Source organism: Caretta caretta, chromosome 3, assembly GCF_965140235.1.
Source record: "Caretta caretta isolate rCarCar2 chromosome 3, rCarCar1.hap1, whole genome shotgun sequence".
NCBI classification, from domain to species: Eukaryota; Metazoa; Chordata; order Testudines; family Cheloniidae; genus Caretta; species Caretta caretta.
This window is the reverse complement of record NC_134208.1, coordinates 15,123,615-15,141,071: the sequence shown is the minus strand read 5'-3', so window position 1 is coordinate 15,141,071 and position 17,457 is coordinate 15,123,615. Positions and strand designations below refer to the sequence as shown.

Sequence of the window (17,457 nt, the reverse complement as noted above, 5' to 3'; positions counted from 1 at the left end):
AGAATACTTCAATTAAGGTTGATACGGCTTTTCCATTGTATAACCTATTTTCAGTTTTGTATAACCTGGATCTGATGTAGTCTTTGGACTTGTCTACAGTGCGCTGCAGTGCTCTCTACAAGGCTGTGAATTGTAGAGTGCTCTAACATGTTACACTCTAACTGCCCCATGTGGACCCTGAATGAAAAGATTGCTAGTTTGCGTTGATGTAGTCCCATGTCAAAAAAAATACCACTTTTGTACAGTGCTCTGAAATCCTTAGATGAAAATCTCCATATAAGTACAAATTATTACATTTAATAATAGAGCTATGTTGCATGCAAATTATGGTTGCGTTGGGGACCATAACTTTGAATTTCGTGACGCTTCTGTATGCATAATTGTAACCCTAATGTTTTGTGTGTTATTTTTGTTTTTAAAATACGTAGAAAATACTAATTACAGGTAGGAATTGTAGCCTCAGCACTCAGTGCGAACTGTAATGTTATGCTATACAATAAAGCACTAGTCTAGAGTACATTTCTAAAGCATGGATAGTCTTCTAGTGGTAGGCTTCGATAATGAGGACAAGAATCTGGAGATGTTTCTTAGATGTTAGAAGGGTGATTTAAACACAGATGTTGCATACTGTTCAAAAGATAGAACTATTAGATTTTTTTAGGTTATTTAATGTTATGTGCAAGTATAATGGACCCATTTCAAGGAGGAACAAACGCTCTTGGCACCACTTACCCATATTAGTATAAAGTCTTTGAAATATTGAAATTTCATATTTAATAATTGTGAAGTTAATTCTGTACATGTGGTAGCAGAATAGTAGCACTGGAACATCAAGTACAGTGTATTGGTGAACAAATGCAAATAAAACCTTTATGATGGAAATAACTGAGCTAAAACTATTGAAAAATAGGTGTTGTTAAAAGCAGAGTAACCTGAGCAGACACTAACACATTGTAACCAGTGTAATAAATAGGAATCTAAGGTGCTACACACTTATCTAAAAGAATATTCAAAATAGAACCAACATAGAAAATGTATACCTTTAATCTCAAGTCAGTAGTGGAACCAAAATACATCTGTTGTTTGCAGTACTATTCCTCATTTCTCTGAATAAAATTATATAATTGTTTGTAAATCATTGAGTTAGAAAAAAAATGCTCTCTGAATAAGCAGGCCTTCATGAGGGTGGCTGAATATTTATTTGAAGTTTTACCTATTGGGGTCATATGCTTTCATGTTCCTTGTGAAAATGGGTGATGAACAACCAAAGATGTTGGATAAACTACTCGATTGGAAATGTGTGCCAGGTATCATTGGGGGGAAAAAATCCAATCCCTTAAATGGAGACAGCATAATACCTGGATATTTTCCACGTTTGCAAAAGGGAAGATGTCTGTAGTAAGGTAGGGAGTTTCAAGTACAGAGACTTTTACTGTACTATCATCCCTCAAAAGATGTAGATATTACAGTTGCACTATGTAGCAATAGATTTTGTTGTGCTGGGAACTCATAAGCATCTCCCCTTATCTAGATGTTGCACCTTTCTTCTGGTTTATAGATGTCAATATCATAGAGAAACCCACTAATTGTGTTAGTCAATGATGTCTTCCTACATTTGAATAACCAGGTTTCTGCGGCTTGCTGATATGATCAGATGAAGATCTGCTTTTGATTCTGTTGATGATGAAATGCTGACTTGTCTGTACATGTGAAGATATAGATATGATTTCCCTTGAGTTTGCCCCATTCTTTCCTAACTGAAATTGCTAATTGACCCTGAGTGTGCTCTCATGTGGGGTATCAATGTTCCATCTTGTTCCCTTGTTAGGGGGCTAGTTAGGTGATAATGTTTGTGGTGTCTTGGGCATGCTGGTAATATTGCTATCTCTCCAACTTGACTGAGCCAGCTGATGCAGCTACTCAGTCGAGATCAGATAGTGTGCACTGATAGCACAATGACTGAATGCTAAAGGTACCAATCTTTAGCAAAACAGGTTGATTTATAATAACATCAAACCTTAATATATTGCCCTTCACAAAAACTGTTTCAGGGCACTTTACAATTCAAGAAAAAATAAAAACAGTATCAAAAATTAACTTTTCTCATCTTGGATTTAAAAGTAGATTTGGCCTTTTGATTGCCAAAGGAGTTTCTTGTTGATAAAGCCTGGTGTTTGCCACGTAAAGCTCCCTCCTATCCTTCTCCCCTGTAATGGGGTGTATTATTCATACTGGCTGGGCGGGCCCAATCAACCAATTAAGCAGCAAGTCACGAAGAGGAGGCTGTGGTTCTTGGAGTGAGAGGATCCTGCAGGGTGAGAAAGCATGACTGTTAGGGACACCACCAGAGGAGGGCAGCACCTCGCAGAGCAAATCCCCTGGGTGGCCAGGAGGAGATGCTACTGGAGGTGAGTGGACCCCATGACATAGGTGGAGAATGTGGGCACAGGGAGGCCCCGATACAAGAGGACTTTGAGAGACTGGTGGAGATGAATCCCAGGGTGGGGGTGATAAGGAAAGACTGTAACGTGGTAGGCCCTGATTCAAGAAGAGAGTGAAGGTCTGTTCTAACAGGAATACTTTAAAATGAAGGAAGAGACTATGGAGTTGCCTTGTGCAGAAACCTTCTTTGCAGAGGGCAGCTATACCCTCCCAGGCTAGACTGCTGAGTTGCCATTCCCATCAAAGGGGACTGGCAAACAGCAAGGGCGGATCCATGCCCTGTAAAAGTAGGTCCTTGAAAACCAGCCGAGACAGTGGGAGGCCCACATATACCTGCAGGAGTACTTGCTGAAGATGGTGGAGTAGCAGCAGTACTTATTTAGATGCCTGCGGAAGGAGAAAAAAGAGAGATTGTACTGGCTGGGAACATGAGAGACATTCCAGGGCCTGGAGGCCAGAGGCCTGGCCAAGACAATGTTATGTCTGTGGACAGAGGGGATACCTGAAAAGGAAATGCCCTTTTTGGCATTGTGGAAAATAAATTTACCAGAAATTGAGAGCTGTAAGGGGACCCAAGAGAGTCCCACATGCTAGGAGGGTAGCCAGAGGAAGGGCTTGTTTTTCATGTGGGGAGCTGGGATATAAGAATGGCCACACTAGGACAGACCACGGTCCATCTAACCCAGTATTTCGACCGTGGCCAATACCAGGTGCTTCAGAAGGAATGAATAGAATAGGTAATTATCAAGTGGTCCCTCCGCTGTCATCTGCTCCCAGCTTCTGGCAAACAGAGGCTAGAGATATATAAAGAGGTACTGCACCCACAGGAGGAGGAGGAACAGCCCAGAGAAGGGTAAGGTTCTGAAGAAGGAGGAACTGCAGACTCTGGTGAAAGCCCAAAAATGGTGGTAGAGATGGGAGGAATTATGGGTGTACAACCCATGCACCCGATGAGTGGTGGGAAAGAAAAGAAGGATAAAATGATTGAGACAGAGAAGGCCCAGATGGACATTGGAGCAACCACAAAGGTGCAGCAGGCTACTGTGGGGACTCAGATATTGAAGGAAATGGTATTGGAGGAGTCTGTGGAGCAAGTGAGGGAGCTCCAGGGGAGCTTGAGCAGGCCCTGTGAATAGCTGAAGCAGACATGGAGTTCCAGGAAAAAGTTTAGGGATGCCATGGAGAACCTGGGTAATTTACATCTCCTTGTGGCTGAAGTGGAAAAAGAGATGGATGATCTGCGAGCCTAACTTTGGCAGTGGCAGGCTGAGGCAGCCCTACCCTCAAGGGTTACAGGCTTGAGGGGGACGGTGTGTGATGGGTCATATTCCCCATACTGGCCCTGAGAGGGTTGAATTGGGCCAGGCAGGCCCAATTAATCAATTAAGCAGCGAGGAGACTGTGTTTCCTGGAGAGTGGGAGGCCTGTAGGGTGAGAAAGCACGGCTGATAGGGACACCACCAGAAGAGGGCAGCACCTGGCAGAGCTAATCCCCTGGATGGCCAGGAGGAGGTGAGGCCAGTGGTGAGTGAACCTCATGACACCTTTCCTCAAAAGTAATGAATTTAGTTTTTATATAATGGCTATAGGTCATTTTAAATTTTACTTTTCATTTTGTGTGCTTCAAGTTTTAGATTCCCAACTTTAGATATTTTGGGCCTCGACTTCAATTGGAGCCTGATCTAAAGTTGACTGAAGTGAACGAGATCAGGCCACTGGAATTTTCGGTAAGTGCTCAATACCTCTGAAAATCAGAGCTCACACATCTAAATCTGTGCAACCAAAATTGGGGAACACAAAATGAGAGACCACTTTGGGTCTTTGAGGAAAAAATAATAATCGTATTTAGTTCTTTTGTAATACCTTCCTTTCAAGTGTCTAATAGTGCTTTATAAGCACTAGTAGTAGATTAAGTTTCATAATATCCCCGCTTGGTAGGTATGGTAAATATTAGTGCTGTTTTAGAAATGTGGAAATTTAGACATGAAGTTGATAGACTAGCTTTGTTTTCCCCAAAGTATGGTAACTTCCCCACTGAGGGATGTGAAGGACTAGCCTGGAGGGGGAGAGCAGGGGGCAGAAAGGAAAAAATAGTCTCTAGAGGTTTTGGTTGTGAAGAAACCTCATGTTCTGGAGGTTAGGTTTAACCAGTACAAAGAGACATTTGAATTTGTGGAGAGTTTGAAACAATGCCTTAGAGGTGAGAACTGTCCTAGTGATTTCAGTGCGTACTAACTTAGATGTCAATTATGATACTTTAAATGTCAACGCTATTAACTATTTCTTTGCTCATCCAAGCATGTAAAAAAGGAGAAGTAGTAATGTGTTCTGAAGGTGTCACCAGCATTTCTAAAAATGCGTAGTGTGCCACTTCAGGGTGCGTGTGCGCGCATGCGAAGGCCTCACCAGTGGGGATCAGAAGGTGCATAAATTTAAATGGGTATGTCTTTAATAACACATGCAATGGATGCGTGATTGATTTCATTTTGCTTAAAGAAGGCTGAACTTCTAAAAGTCTGGAAAACATTGAAGTAACCCAAGAATGCATGGCAAATTAGTAGCAACTCAGATTTATACATCTTGCCTGTATTGTTACAGAAATGGCTAAAAGTAAATATAAAATGTCTGTAACTCGAGTTCAGTTCATTGTGTGTTTTTTCGGACAAATTATTTGACAATAAAATAAGCAATTATTCAAATAATTTTAAATTAATATAGAGTGTTGTGCCAGTAATCAGTGGATTAAAAACCAGATTATTATGCTCAAAAATCTTGTTTCTTTGAGAAATATCATGACAGCCTTTTCTATGAGCTGCAATCTCTTAATGGCTCAAGCTTGAAAAACCCAAAAGAGTGATTTACAAAATCAATCCTTGAAATGAAAAAGCATAAATCAATAACAATATCTGTTCTCAGTGAGCAGAAACCTCATGCTTTAAATTTTGCCAAGTCTGCCTTAGCACAGGTATAAAGATTACAGACCCAACAGGGGGAAGTAGAAGATTCACTCACGAATGTGGAAAAATCAGTGGGCTTTGGATCACACTGCATGTTAACGCTACAATAAACTGAGAGCACTGAAATCAAAAGACTCCAGTTGACTTCTATGGGATTTGGAAGAGATCCTTTGCCTGTAAGTGCATAACAATGCATAAAAGGCCCCATCTTGCCTTTATTTTAGCAAGAAATGTAATGGAAGAACACCATGAATTTAATAGTAGGGCATATGAAGTTGACTGAACTTACCTCACTTAGAAGTCTGTCTGTCTGTCTATGTTTTCATAGTAGAAGTTAACAAAAACTTAATTCTTTTTATTTGGTAAAGTTCTGCGATCCAATGAGTTAAAAATCAAATTGTCTTAAATTTTGAATGCATGCATTTTTGGTTCATAGATTCATAGACTTTAAGGTCAGAAACGACTATTGTGATTATCTAGTCTAATCTGAACATTGCAGGCCACAGAACTTCACCCACTTCTGAAATAGACCCCAACCTCTGGCTGAGTTACTGAAGTCCTCAAATCTTGGTTTAAGGACTTCAAGTTAGAGAATTCACCATTTACACTAGTTTAAACCTGCAAATGACCTATGCCTCATGCTGCAGAGGAAGGCAAAAATACCCCAGGGTTTCAGCTAATCCGATCTGGGGGAAAATTCCTTCCCAACCCCAAATACAGTGATCAGTTAGACCCTGAGCATGCGGACAAGACCCACCAGGCACATATCTGGGAAATAATTCTCTGTAGTAACTCGGAGCCCTCCCCATTTGGTGCCCCATCTCCAGCTGTTGGGGATTTTTGCTACTGGCAGTTGCTGATGGGCCACATGCAATCATAGGCAGTTCTGTCATACCATCCCCTCCATAAACTTATCAAGCTCAGTCTTGAAGTAAGTTAGGTTTTTGGCCCCCACTGTTCCTCTTGGGAAGCTGTTCCAGAATTTCACTCCTCTGATAGTTGGAAACTTTCGTCTGATTTCGAGTCTAAACTTGGTGGTGGCCAGTTTATAGCCATTTGTTCTTGTGCCCACATTGGAGCTTAACTTAAATAACTCTCCCTCCCTCCCTGGTATTTACTCCTCTATTGCATTTATAGAAAGCAATCATATCTCCCCTCAGCCTTCTTTTGGTTAGGTTAAACAAGCCGAGCTCTTAGAGTCTCCTCTCATAAAGTAGGTTTTCCATTCCTCAGATCATTAGGGTTGCCAACCCTCCAGGATTGTCCTGGAGTCTCCAGGATTTAAAGATTCATCTTTAATTAAAGATTTTGTTATGTGATGAAACCTCCAGGAATATGTCCAACCAAAGCTGGCAAACCCACAGTTCATCCTAATAGCCCTCTGCACATATTCCAGTTTGAATTAATCTTTCTTAAACATTTGAGACCAGAATTAAAATGAAATCATAATGTTACATGCTTATTCATCTCAGTTGTAAGTCATGGGATTGCTAGGTATTTATATCTTTTGCCTGGAAATAACACTGTCTGTAGAAGTTGAAGAATACACCTCAAAAATTAGTTAATATGATGAGCAACAAAACACTTTTGATCACATTTCAAAATTGCTGTGTACAAAGGACAATTTCACAGTATTTTTCAGACTGTAAACAAAAGTAAGGAATATATAATCATTCTTGGGACCTTCAGATTGAAGTAAGGTTCATTAGTATTCCCTCTCCTTCCTCCCCACCTCCAACTTTCAACACACACTATTTTAAATATGTGTGTGAACACCTAGACAGTTCGTTATTGGGTGATTATTAGGGAATAATGGATGGGTGTCATTGATTCTTTTAAAGAAGAAAAATCATTTAATGCATTTATTTTAAAAACTCAGATCACAAAGTAATCATCGGTGTTTTTTTTAAATAGATGTATAAAGAAAAAATGTAGGTACATTTTGGGGCCTGCCAACCTTGACAGTTCCCCTTTAAATGAAGTAGAAGTTATCGGAAGAACCATTCAATTTTTGCATTTAGCTCCTGACAGTAGAGCGCAGGAAGGATGTAACAATTTTGTTAGTTAAAAACACTATACAAATGTTGAGGATGTCTACATGACATCAGTGAATTGAAAGCACTTTGTCATCCTGTGTGAAGAGCAAGCCCAGGTGCCTACAGTCTGTGGCTTAGGATGTGGGTTTCTTTGGTCCTGCTAGTTCCAGACACAGGGGAAGCAAGTAGAGTATGCAAAACAAGCAACATTTCTGATCTCTCCATAGTTACGCTCTGATCTCTCATAAATTCTAGACATGTGACTTGAATGGCTTGCCTTTTCGTGACAGCACAACCCAAACTGCTTTCCGGTGTCTAGGTTGATGACGTTAATGACCAAGAGTGAACCCTCTAGCTGGTGAAAAAAGGGGTAATGCTTCATTTTTTATTTTTATCATATGAGTGAGAGTGTCTGATTAGTGCTTGAGTGCCTTATATGCTGTCTGAGGGGTAAGACGGTTAACCACCCATGTCTCTCTACTCAGTATAGTTACATTAGACATGAATTCAGTGTTAGCAATTGCACTTGATTAAAATGTAGTAATGTACTTTGCCTAAAAATGCAAAGAAATAGATTATCTGTTAAAATATAAGGTGCAGCAAATAGCCGTGTGGCGTTGTGTGCTGGGCACAAAAGTGGCTTAAATTTACCTTTGCTACCTCCATTCCTCCCCCCTGAGCTGTGAATTCTGTGCTATACTTCTTGGAGGTACAGCACCGAATCTCATCCCTGGTTCTCCAATGCCTTTTTCCTCTGGATTGTTAGTTAAGGATCATATTAAAGCATATTCAGCTGACAATGACAAAAATCCTCAAACAGGTCTATATACAATCTGGGTGTTTGAGGGGGCTGTTACACACACCAGTAGGGGCTCTTTGTGTTCCTCCGTGCCCTGCCCCCATGCTACTTTCCCATCCCCCTTTATTTCAGGGACTGTCTGCAACCCTCCTACTCCCTCCTTTGTGCCAAGAGTGCTGAGAGTTGCCATTCGTTCCCCCGGCCCATGCCAGGGGCTCTTTGTGACCCTTGTTCTCTCCTTTCCACACCATGCCCCCCTTTCCCTGTGCCAGGGGCTATGTGTCCCCTCCATGTATGGGGTTCTCTGTGTCCCCCATACCAGAATTTCACAATTTCCCCCTGCCAGGGTTCTGTACTCCCATTCCTCATTCTCTCTTGACCCCTTTCCTTTCATGGCCCCCATTACAGGGACTCTCTGTGTCCTGCTTTCCACCATGTGCCCCATTCCCCCCACCTCATTATTTTTCTGTTGGCTGAGAGATTAATCATTCTGAGTGTCAACATGTTAAGATCTATCAGGAGGATGGGCAGAAATGTGATTGGTGGTGGTTATTGTTATGCTCTGTAGTGTTAATGACTGTCATCAATTGGTTCTTTGATCTGTAGACAGTTACAGAGATTGTTGAAGATGTTGGATCTGCAAACCAGATGCTGGAGTCTCCATGTGTCCCCCATTTCACTCCTTCCCGTTTTCCGATTTTCCCAAAGATCAGTAGGGTTCTGTCCAGTGATGCCTCAAACATTCCCTGAAATTTTGAATGTGATTGATTGGTTTTGGTGTTCAAAAGTTACTACATTACATCCAAACAGACACACTGAAAATTTCCATCGAGTGGCTTCACTTGGCCAAAAAATGTTTGTGAACCCTTGCCTCTATTATTATTTTATTTATATTAAACTATACCATTCATACTTCATACAGTAGTAATCAGCATTATTTTGTGAGCTTTGAGATATGTTATAACATCACCTGTAACAACTTCTGTGTCATCATTTACATTGCAACAACATTAACCAAAAACGACTTATTTTAAAAAAAATTCCTTTAACTGATAACAGCTCATAATTTTCAGCACTTCTAGATAATTACATATAAGATATAACATATATGGTATACTTAAGTAGATTTGTGTGTTTCTGCCTGTCTGCTTATTGATATAAAATGTATAATATACACACACACGCGCGCACTTTTATAAAAACTTCAGTGATCCTTACTAATCATGGTGGGGTGGGGGACTGCATGCCCTGGAATTTAAGGGTATAAAACTCCTATTTCATATTTGAATACTGATTTAATTATAGCATGTTGAGACCTTTCTACTTTTTGAAGTTTTTAAAAACTAACTTACTACTAGGGCTGGTCAAATATTTGTTAGTGACATATGACAAATAGTAGCAGTGAATCTGGTGATGTCTCAGAGTTAAGAAAGTATTATATCAGATATTCGGAACACAATTGATGGATTATTTTTGCCATTTTAAGGGTTAAGACATTTTTACCTTTTTTGTTCTTTAAAGTTTAAATTTTGCACAAGTGAATGGTGCTTGCATGGAAAAGATTTCTACTTACCCATGATCTTTGTATTTGATTTTTAAGCCCTGATAATTGAACACTGGAAAAGAAGTGTGTGTGTGTGCACACACACATATGTCTTCATAGGAAAATGAAGAGAAAGCAGCCACTAACATTTGCAACTGAGGTTTTGAGGTATGTGACTCATGACAGACGTCTGGTAGTTGCACATTGTGGGAAAGAATGAATAGAGGAAGAACATCAGTCTTTTGTTCTCTATGTGCAGTAATTGGTTTGTTGTTATCAGTATAGAATAGACTTGGTTTATATTATAGTGTCTGATAGTCCCAGCTCCTTTTTTGCATTTTCACTTCCCCATTTGTTTGAAAAGCATTTTTCCAGATAATACTGTCTTGCTTTGTTCTGCACAAACTTGTGTTTTAACAAAACATTACAGCAGGTACAGAAACTCAGTCTCTAACCTGATGAGTATTTTGCTTACACTGCACTTCAGGAAGTATGATCAATGAGTGAAATTGAAGACTATTGGGCAACAAACCAAGTGATTGATCTAAACTCATAGAATCATAGATTTTAAGGTCAGAAGGGACTGTCATGATCATCTAGTCTGACCTCCTGCACATTATAGGCCACAGGACCTCACCCATCCACTACTGTAATAGACCGTAACCTCTGGCTGAGTTATTGAAGTCCTCAAATCATGATTTGAAGACTTCAGGCTACAGAGACTCCACCTTTTACACTAGTTTCAAGCTGCAAGTGGCCCATGCCTCATGCTGCAGAGGAAGGCTAAACCGCCCAGGTCTCTGCCAATCTGACCCGGGGGAAATTTCTTCCCGACCCCAAGTATGGCGATCAGTTAGACTCTGAGCATGTGGGCAAGACCCAGTAGTCGGGCAACTCAGAAAGGATTCTCTGTAGTAACTCAGAGACCTCACCATCTAGTGTCCCATCTCTGCCCATTGGAGATATTTGCTGCTAGCAATCGCTGATTGGCTACATGCCAGTGTGGGCAGTTCCATCATACCATCCCCTCCATAACTTTATCAAGCTCAGTCTTGAAGCCAGTTAGGGTTTTTGTCTCCACTGTTCCCCTTGGAAGGCTGTTCCAGAACTTCAATCCTCTGATGGTTAGAAACCTTCATTTAATTTGAAGCCTAAATTTGTTGATGGACAGTTTGTATCCATTTGCTCTTGTGTCCACTTGACACTTAACTTGAAGTCTCCCTCGATCCCTGGTATTTATCCCTCTGGTGTATTTATAGGGATCAATCATATCTCTTCAGCCTTCTATTGGTTAGGCTAAACAAGTCAAGCTCCTGGAGTCTCCTCTTATAAGATAGGTTTTTCATTCCTTGCTTCATCGTAGTAGCCCTTCTCTGCACCTATAGCAGTTTGAATTTATCTGTCTTAAAAATGGGAGACCAGAATTGCACACAGTATTCCAGATGAGACCAGTGTTCTGTATATGGTAGGTTTCAGAGTAGCAGCCATGTTAGTCTGTATCCGCAAAAAGAACAAGAGTACTTGTGGCACCTTAGAGAGTAACAAATTTATGAGAGGATATGCTTTTGTGGGCTACAGCCCACTTCATCGGATGCATAGAATGGAACATATAGTAAGACGAGATATATATATACAAACTGTGAGAGGCTAATTAGTTAAGATGAGCTGTTATCAGCAGGAGAAAAAAACTTTTGTAGTGATAATCAAGATGGCCCATTTCGACAGTTGACAAGAAGATGTGAGGATACTTAAGGAAATTGCACCACTTGACAGAGGATGTGGAAAAAGCTAATGTACTCAATGCTTTTTTTGCCTGTGTCTTCACGAACAAAGTCAGCTCCCAGACTGCTGCGCTGGGCAACACAGCATGGGGAGTAGGTGGCCAGCCCTCTGTGGAGAAAGAAATGGTTAAGGACTATTTAGAAAAGCTGGACGTGCACAAGTCCTTGGGGCCGGATGTGTTGCATCCGAGAGTGCTAAAGGAGTTGGCGGCTGTGATTGCAGAGCCATTGGCCATTATCTTTGAAAACTCATGGCGATCGGGGGAAGTCCCAGACGACTGGAAAAAGGCTAATGTAGTGCCCATCTTTAAAAAAGGGAAGAAGGAGGATCCTGGGAACTACAGGCCAGTCAGCCTCACCTCAGTCTGTGGAAAAATCATGGAGCAGGTCCTCAAGGAATCAATCCTGAAGCACTTACACGAGAGGAATGCATTACCTAGGGAGGTGGTAGAATCTCCTTCCTTAAAAGTTTTTAAGGTCAGGCTTGACAAAGCCCTGGCTGGGATGATTTAATTGGGGATTGGTCCTGCTTTGAGCAGGGAGTTGGACTAGATGACCTCCTGAGGTCCCTTGCAACCCTGATATTCTATGATTCTGTGAAATAAATTCAATATGTGTAATGACCCAGCCACTCCCAGTCTCTGTTCAAACCCAAGTTAATGGTATCTAGTTTGCATATTAATTCAAGCTCAGCAGTTTCTCTTTGGAGTCTGTTTTTGAAGCTTTTCTGTTGCAAAATTGCCACCCTTAAATCTTTTACTGAGTGGCCAGCGAGGTTGAAGTATTCTCCTACTGGTTTTTGAATGTTATGATTCCTGATGTCAGATTTGTGTCCATTTATTGTTTTGCATAGAGACTGTCCGGTTTGGCCAATGTACATGGCAGAGGGGCATTGCTGGCACATGGCATATATCACATTGGTAAATGTGCAGGTGAAAGAGCCTCTGATGGTGTGGCTAATGTGATTAGGTCCTATGGTGGTATCACTTGAATAAATGTGGACAGAGTTGGCATCAGGCTTTGTTGCAAGGATAGATTCCTGGGTTCGTGTTTTTGTTGTGTGGTTTGTGGTTGCTGGTGAGTATTTGTTTCAGGTTGGGGGGCTGTCTGTAAGCAAGGACTGGCCTCTCTCCTAAGATCTGTACCCTTCTGGGTACTCTTCTGGCTCTGTCAGTCTGTTTCTTCACTTCAGCAGGTGGGTATTGTAGTTGTAAGAAAGCTTGACAGAGATCTTGTAGGTGTTTATCTCTGTCTGAGGGGTTGGAGCAAATGCGGTTGTATCTTAGAGCTTGGCTGTAGACAATGTATCATGTGATGTGATCTGGATGAAAGCTGGAGGCATGTAGGTAAGTATAGCGGTCAGTAGGTTTCTGGTATAGGGTGGTGTTTATGTGACCACCGCTTATTAGCACCGTAGTGTCCAGGAAGTGGATGTCTTGTGTGGACTTGTCCAGGCTGAGGTTGATGGTGGGATGGAAATTGTTGAAATCATGGTGGAATTCCTCAAGGGCTTCTTTTCCATGGGTCCAGATGATGAAGATGTCATCAATGTAACGCAAGTAGAGCAGGGGCATTAGGGGACGAGAGCTGAGGAAGCGTTGTTCTAAGTCAGCCATAAAAATGTTAGCATACTGTGGAGCCACACGGGTACCCATAGCAGTGCTGCTGACTTGAAGGTGTATATTGTCCCCAAATGTGAAATAGTTGTGGGTGAGGACAATGTCACAAATGTCAGCCACCAGGTTTGCCGCGACATTATTGGGGATACTGTTCCTGATAGCTTGTAGTCCATCTTTGTGTGGAATGTTGGTGTAGGGGGCTTCTACATCCATAGTAGCCAGGAGGGTGTTTTCTGGAAAATCATCGATGGATTGTAGTTTCCTCAGGAAGTCTGTGGTGTCTTGAAGATAGCTGGGAGTGCTGGTAGCCTAGGGCCTGAGGAGAGAGTCCATATAGCCAGACAATCCTGCTGTCAGGGTGCCAATGCCTGAGGTGATGGGGCGTCCAGGATTCCCAGGTTTATGGATCTTGGGTAGCAGATAGAATACCCCTGGTTGGGGTTCTAGGCATGTGTCTGCACAGATCTGTTCCTGTGCTTTTTCAGGGAGTTTCTTGAGCAGATGGTGTAGTTTCTTTTGGTAATCCTCAGTGGGATCAGAGGATAATGGCCTATAGAATGTGGAGTTAGAGAGCTGCCTAGCAGCCTCTTGTTCATGTTCCAACTTATTCATGATGACGACAGTATAATGGTACTAACACTTCCCTGTCTCTACTGGAAATATTTTGCATCATAGATCTACGTTAGGCTTTTTATTGCTGCATCACAATAACGTCTCATAGTCATCCTGTGATCAACGAATACAGCCATCTCTTTCTCGTCTTCTGTTGCTTCCAACTAATATGTTCACAGTTTATAGCAAAAATTCTTGTTGTTAATCCCTCAGTTCATGACCTTGCACTCTGCATTATTAAATTTTATCCCATTTCTATAACTCCAGTTTACAAGGTCATCCAGATCTTCTTGTATAATATTCCAGTCCTCCTCCATATTGGCAATACCTCCCAATTTGTGTCGTCCACAGATTTTATTAGGACACTCCCACTTTTTTTGCCTAGGTTAGTAATAAAAATGTTAAATAAGATTGGTCCCAAGACGCATCCTTGAGGACTTTCACTAGTAACCTCCCTCCAGCCTGACAGTTCACCTGTCAGTATGACTCATTGTCGTTTCCCCTTTAACCAGTTCTTTATCCACCTTTCAGTTGTTATATTAATCCCCATCTTCTCCAATTTAACTAATAATTTCCCATGTGAGACTGTATCAGATGCCATACTGAAATCCAAGTAGATTACATTTACTGCATTTCCTTTATCTAAAAAATCAGTTATCTTCTCAAAGAAGGAAGTCAGGTTGGTCTGGCACGATCTACCTTTTGTAAAACCATGTTGTATTTTATCCCAATTACTGTCAACCTCTATGCCCTTAACTACTTTCTCTTTCCAAATTTATGCTATGAGGTCAAACTAACAGGTCTGTAGTTTCCCAGAGCATTTTTTCCCTTTCTTAAAAATAGGAGCTATGTGAGCAATTCTCCAGTCATAGGGTACGACCCCCAAGTTTGCAGATTCATTAAAAATCCTTGCTATTGAACTTGCAATTTCATGTGCCAGTTCCTTTAATATTCTTGGATGGAATTTATCCAGGTCCCCTGATTTAGTCCCATTAAGCTGTTGAGTCTGATTTCCTCCTTGGATGTGGTAATTTCTACCTCCATATCCTTGTTGCCATTAGCCATCCTGCCATTACCCCAAGCTCTTCATTAGCCTTATTAAAAACTGAGGCATAATATTTGTTTAGGTGTTGGGCCATGCCTAGATTATCTTTAATCTCTACCTCATCCTCAGTGCTTAGCGGTTCCAATCTAGAGCGGCTCTTCTTCGTTTTCTCAGTTTTTTCCTGTACCTTAAACAATGTAGATTCCATTAGCCCAAAACACGTGCCTCCCTAGATCAATTCTGTCTTCAGTTTGGTGGCCTGATTAATAGATATTAAGAATGGCTGATTAAATGGAGAGGGTCAAGAGATTACTACGGAAGGGGACATCAGATGGGGCATTTTGGCTGGCACTCTATAGATTTAGTATCTGGAGGATGTGTGTTCTCAACAATGACTTCGCTCTGGTGCTTGCTTCTCCCCAGTAATCCATCTGAGTTCAGATCTGTTGACCATCAGGGTTTTGCTTAAGGGGAAAGGGAGTTTATAATGTGGATGAAATATTGTTTATAGTGGATATGTCTTTTAGTGCTAACTTTGCTCAACAAGTTAAGTCTTTTTTTAAATATTGTACACTGTCAGACACACTGTATTGAGGCACTCATAAATTATAATGAATATCAGAGGAAAACGAACACATTTTCCTCTTGTGGCAACACTGCACAACCTTCCCTGAGTAGGGCTTCTCAATTTCTCATGCTAAGCTTCTCAGCTATTATACATGATGGCCTCTCAGGTATCCTAAAAAGAAAAGGAGTACTTGTGGCACCTTAGAGACTAACCAATTTATTTGAGCATGAGCTTTCGTGTGCTACAGCTCACTTCATCGGATGCATACCGTGGAAACTGCAGCAGACTTTATATACACACAGAGATCATGAAACAATACCTCCTCCCACCCCACTGTCCTGCTGGTAATAGCTTATCTAAAGTGATGATCAAGTTGGGCCATTTCCAGCACAAATCCAGGTTTTCTCACCCTCCACCCCCCCACACACAAACTCACTCTCCTGCTCGTAACAGCCCATCCAAAGTGACAACTCTCTACACAATGTGCATGATAATCAAGGTGGGCCATTTCCTGCACAAATCCAGGTTCTCTCACCCCCTCACCTCCCTCCAAAAAACACACACACACAAACTCACTCTCCTGCTGGTAATAGCTCATCCAGAGTGACCACTCTCCCTACAATGTGCATGGTAATCAAGGTGGGCCATGTCCAGCACAAATCCAGGCTTTCTCACCCCCCCCCCCCTTTTTCCCGGGGACACACACACATACACACACACACACACACAAACTCACTCTCCATGATCTCTGTGTGTATATAAAGTCTGCTGCAGTTTCCACGGTATGCATCCGATGAAGTGAGCTGTAGCTCACGAAAGCTCATGCTCAAATAAATTGGTTAGTCGCTAAGGTACCACAAGTACTCCTTTTCTTTTTGCGAATACAGACTAACACGGCTGTTACTCTGAAACCTGTCATTATGCAAGGCACTGCATTTAGCCGTACGGAGTGGAAATCTATCAACTGCATGAAAAAACTTGTACAGATACAGACAGACATCATCTTCCTTTCCAAATGCAAACAGATGGACATCGTACCAAAAGGACTGAAGGTAAAAAATCCATTACAATCTACCTACCACACAGACTATGCTGACAGCTTGTGCCACACGCTCTCAAAGAAACTGCGGAATCACCTGATCAAGATCCTCTACAGCAAACAGGGAAAGATTAAGAATGAGCTCTCAAAAATGGATACTCTCATAAAAAACCAACCTTCCACACAAACTTCCTCGTGGCTGTATTTTACTAAAACTAGACAAGCCGTTTACAACGCACACTTTGCTTCTCTACAAAAGAAAAAGGACACTAAACTTTCTAAACTACTACATGCTACAAGGGTCCACAGCAATGGTTCCCTCACCCCACCTAGCAATATTGTTAACCTATCCAACTATACTCTCAGCCCAGCAGAAGCAGCTGCTCTATCTCGGGGCCTCTCCTTCTGCCCCTCCACCCCCACGAACATGATACAGTTCTGTGGTGACCTAGAATCCTATTTTCGATGTCTCCGACTCAAGGAATATTTCCAAAATACCTCTGAACAACATACTAATCCACAGAGGCCTCCCTACCAACACTACAGAAAGAAGGATTCTAGGTGGACTCCTCCTGAAGGTCGAAACAGCAGACTGGACTTCTACATAGAGTGCTTCCGCCGACGTACACGGGCTGAAATTGTGGAAAAGCAGCATCACTTGCCCCATAACCTCAGCCATGCGGAACGCAATGCCATCCACAGCCTCAGAAACAACTCTGACATCATAATCAAAGAGGCTGACAAAGGAGGTGCTGTTGTCATCATGAATAGGTCGGAATATGAACAAGAGGCTGCTTGGCAGCTCTCCAACACCAGTTTCTACAAGCCATTACCCTATGATCCCACTGAGAGTTACCAAAAGCAACTACAGCATTTACTCAAGAAACTTCCTGAAAAAGCACAAGATCAAATCCGCACAGACACACCCCTGGAACCCCGACCTGGGATATTCTATCTACTACCCAAGATCCATAAACCTGGAAATCCTGGGCGCCCCATCATCTCAGGCATTGGCA

General features: G+C 41.7%; 1 protein-coding gene across 17 annotated transcripts in view; it reads left to right on the top strand.

The window, feature by feature from the left end:
- The window catches only part of SUPT3H (SPT3 homolog, SAGA and STAGA complex component), a 483,439-nt gene that overhangs the window by 179,527 nt on the left and 286,455 nt on the right, over positions 1-17,457 (top strand). The window contains exon 1 of one of the 17 annotated variants that reach the window (XM_048845715.2): positions 7,787-7,805. The exons of 15 other annotated variants lie outside the window; for them this stretch is intronic. Coding sequence is in view for 1 of the 2 variants with exons in the window: in XM_075126368.1 (XP_074982469.1) it covers positions 9,902-9,945 (44 nt within the window). In the remaining variant the exon portion in view is untranslated. Of the gene's footprint in view, positions 1-7,786; positions 7,806-9,834; positions 9,946-17,457 lie in introns of those variants that run through there. One more of the 17 variants, XM_075126368.1, reaches the window with a different exon arrangement.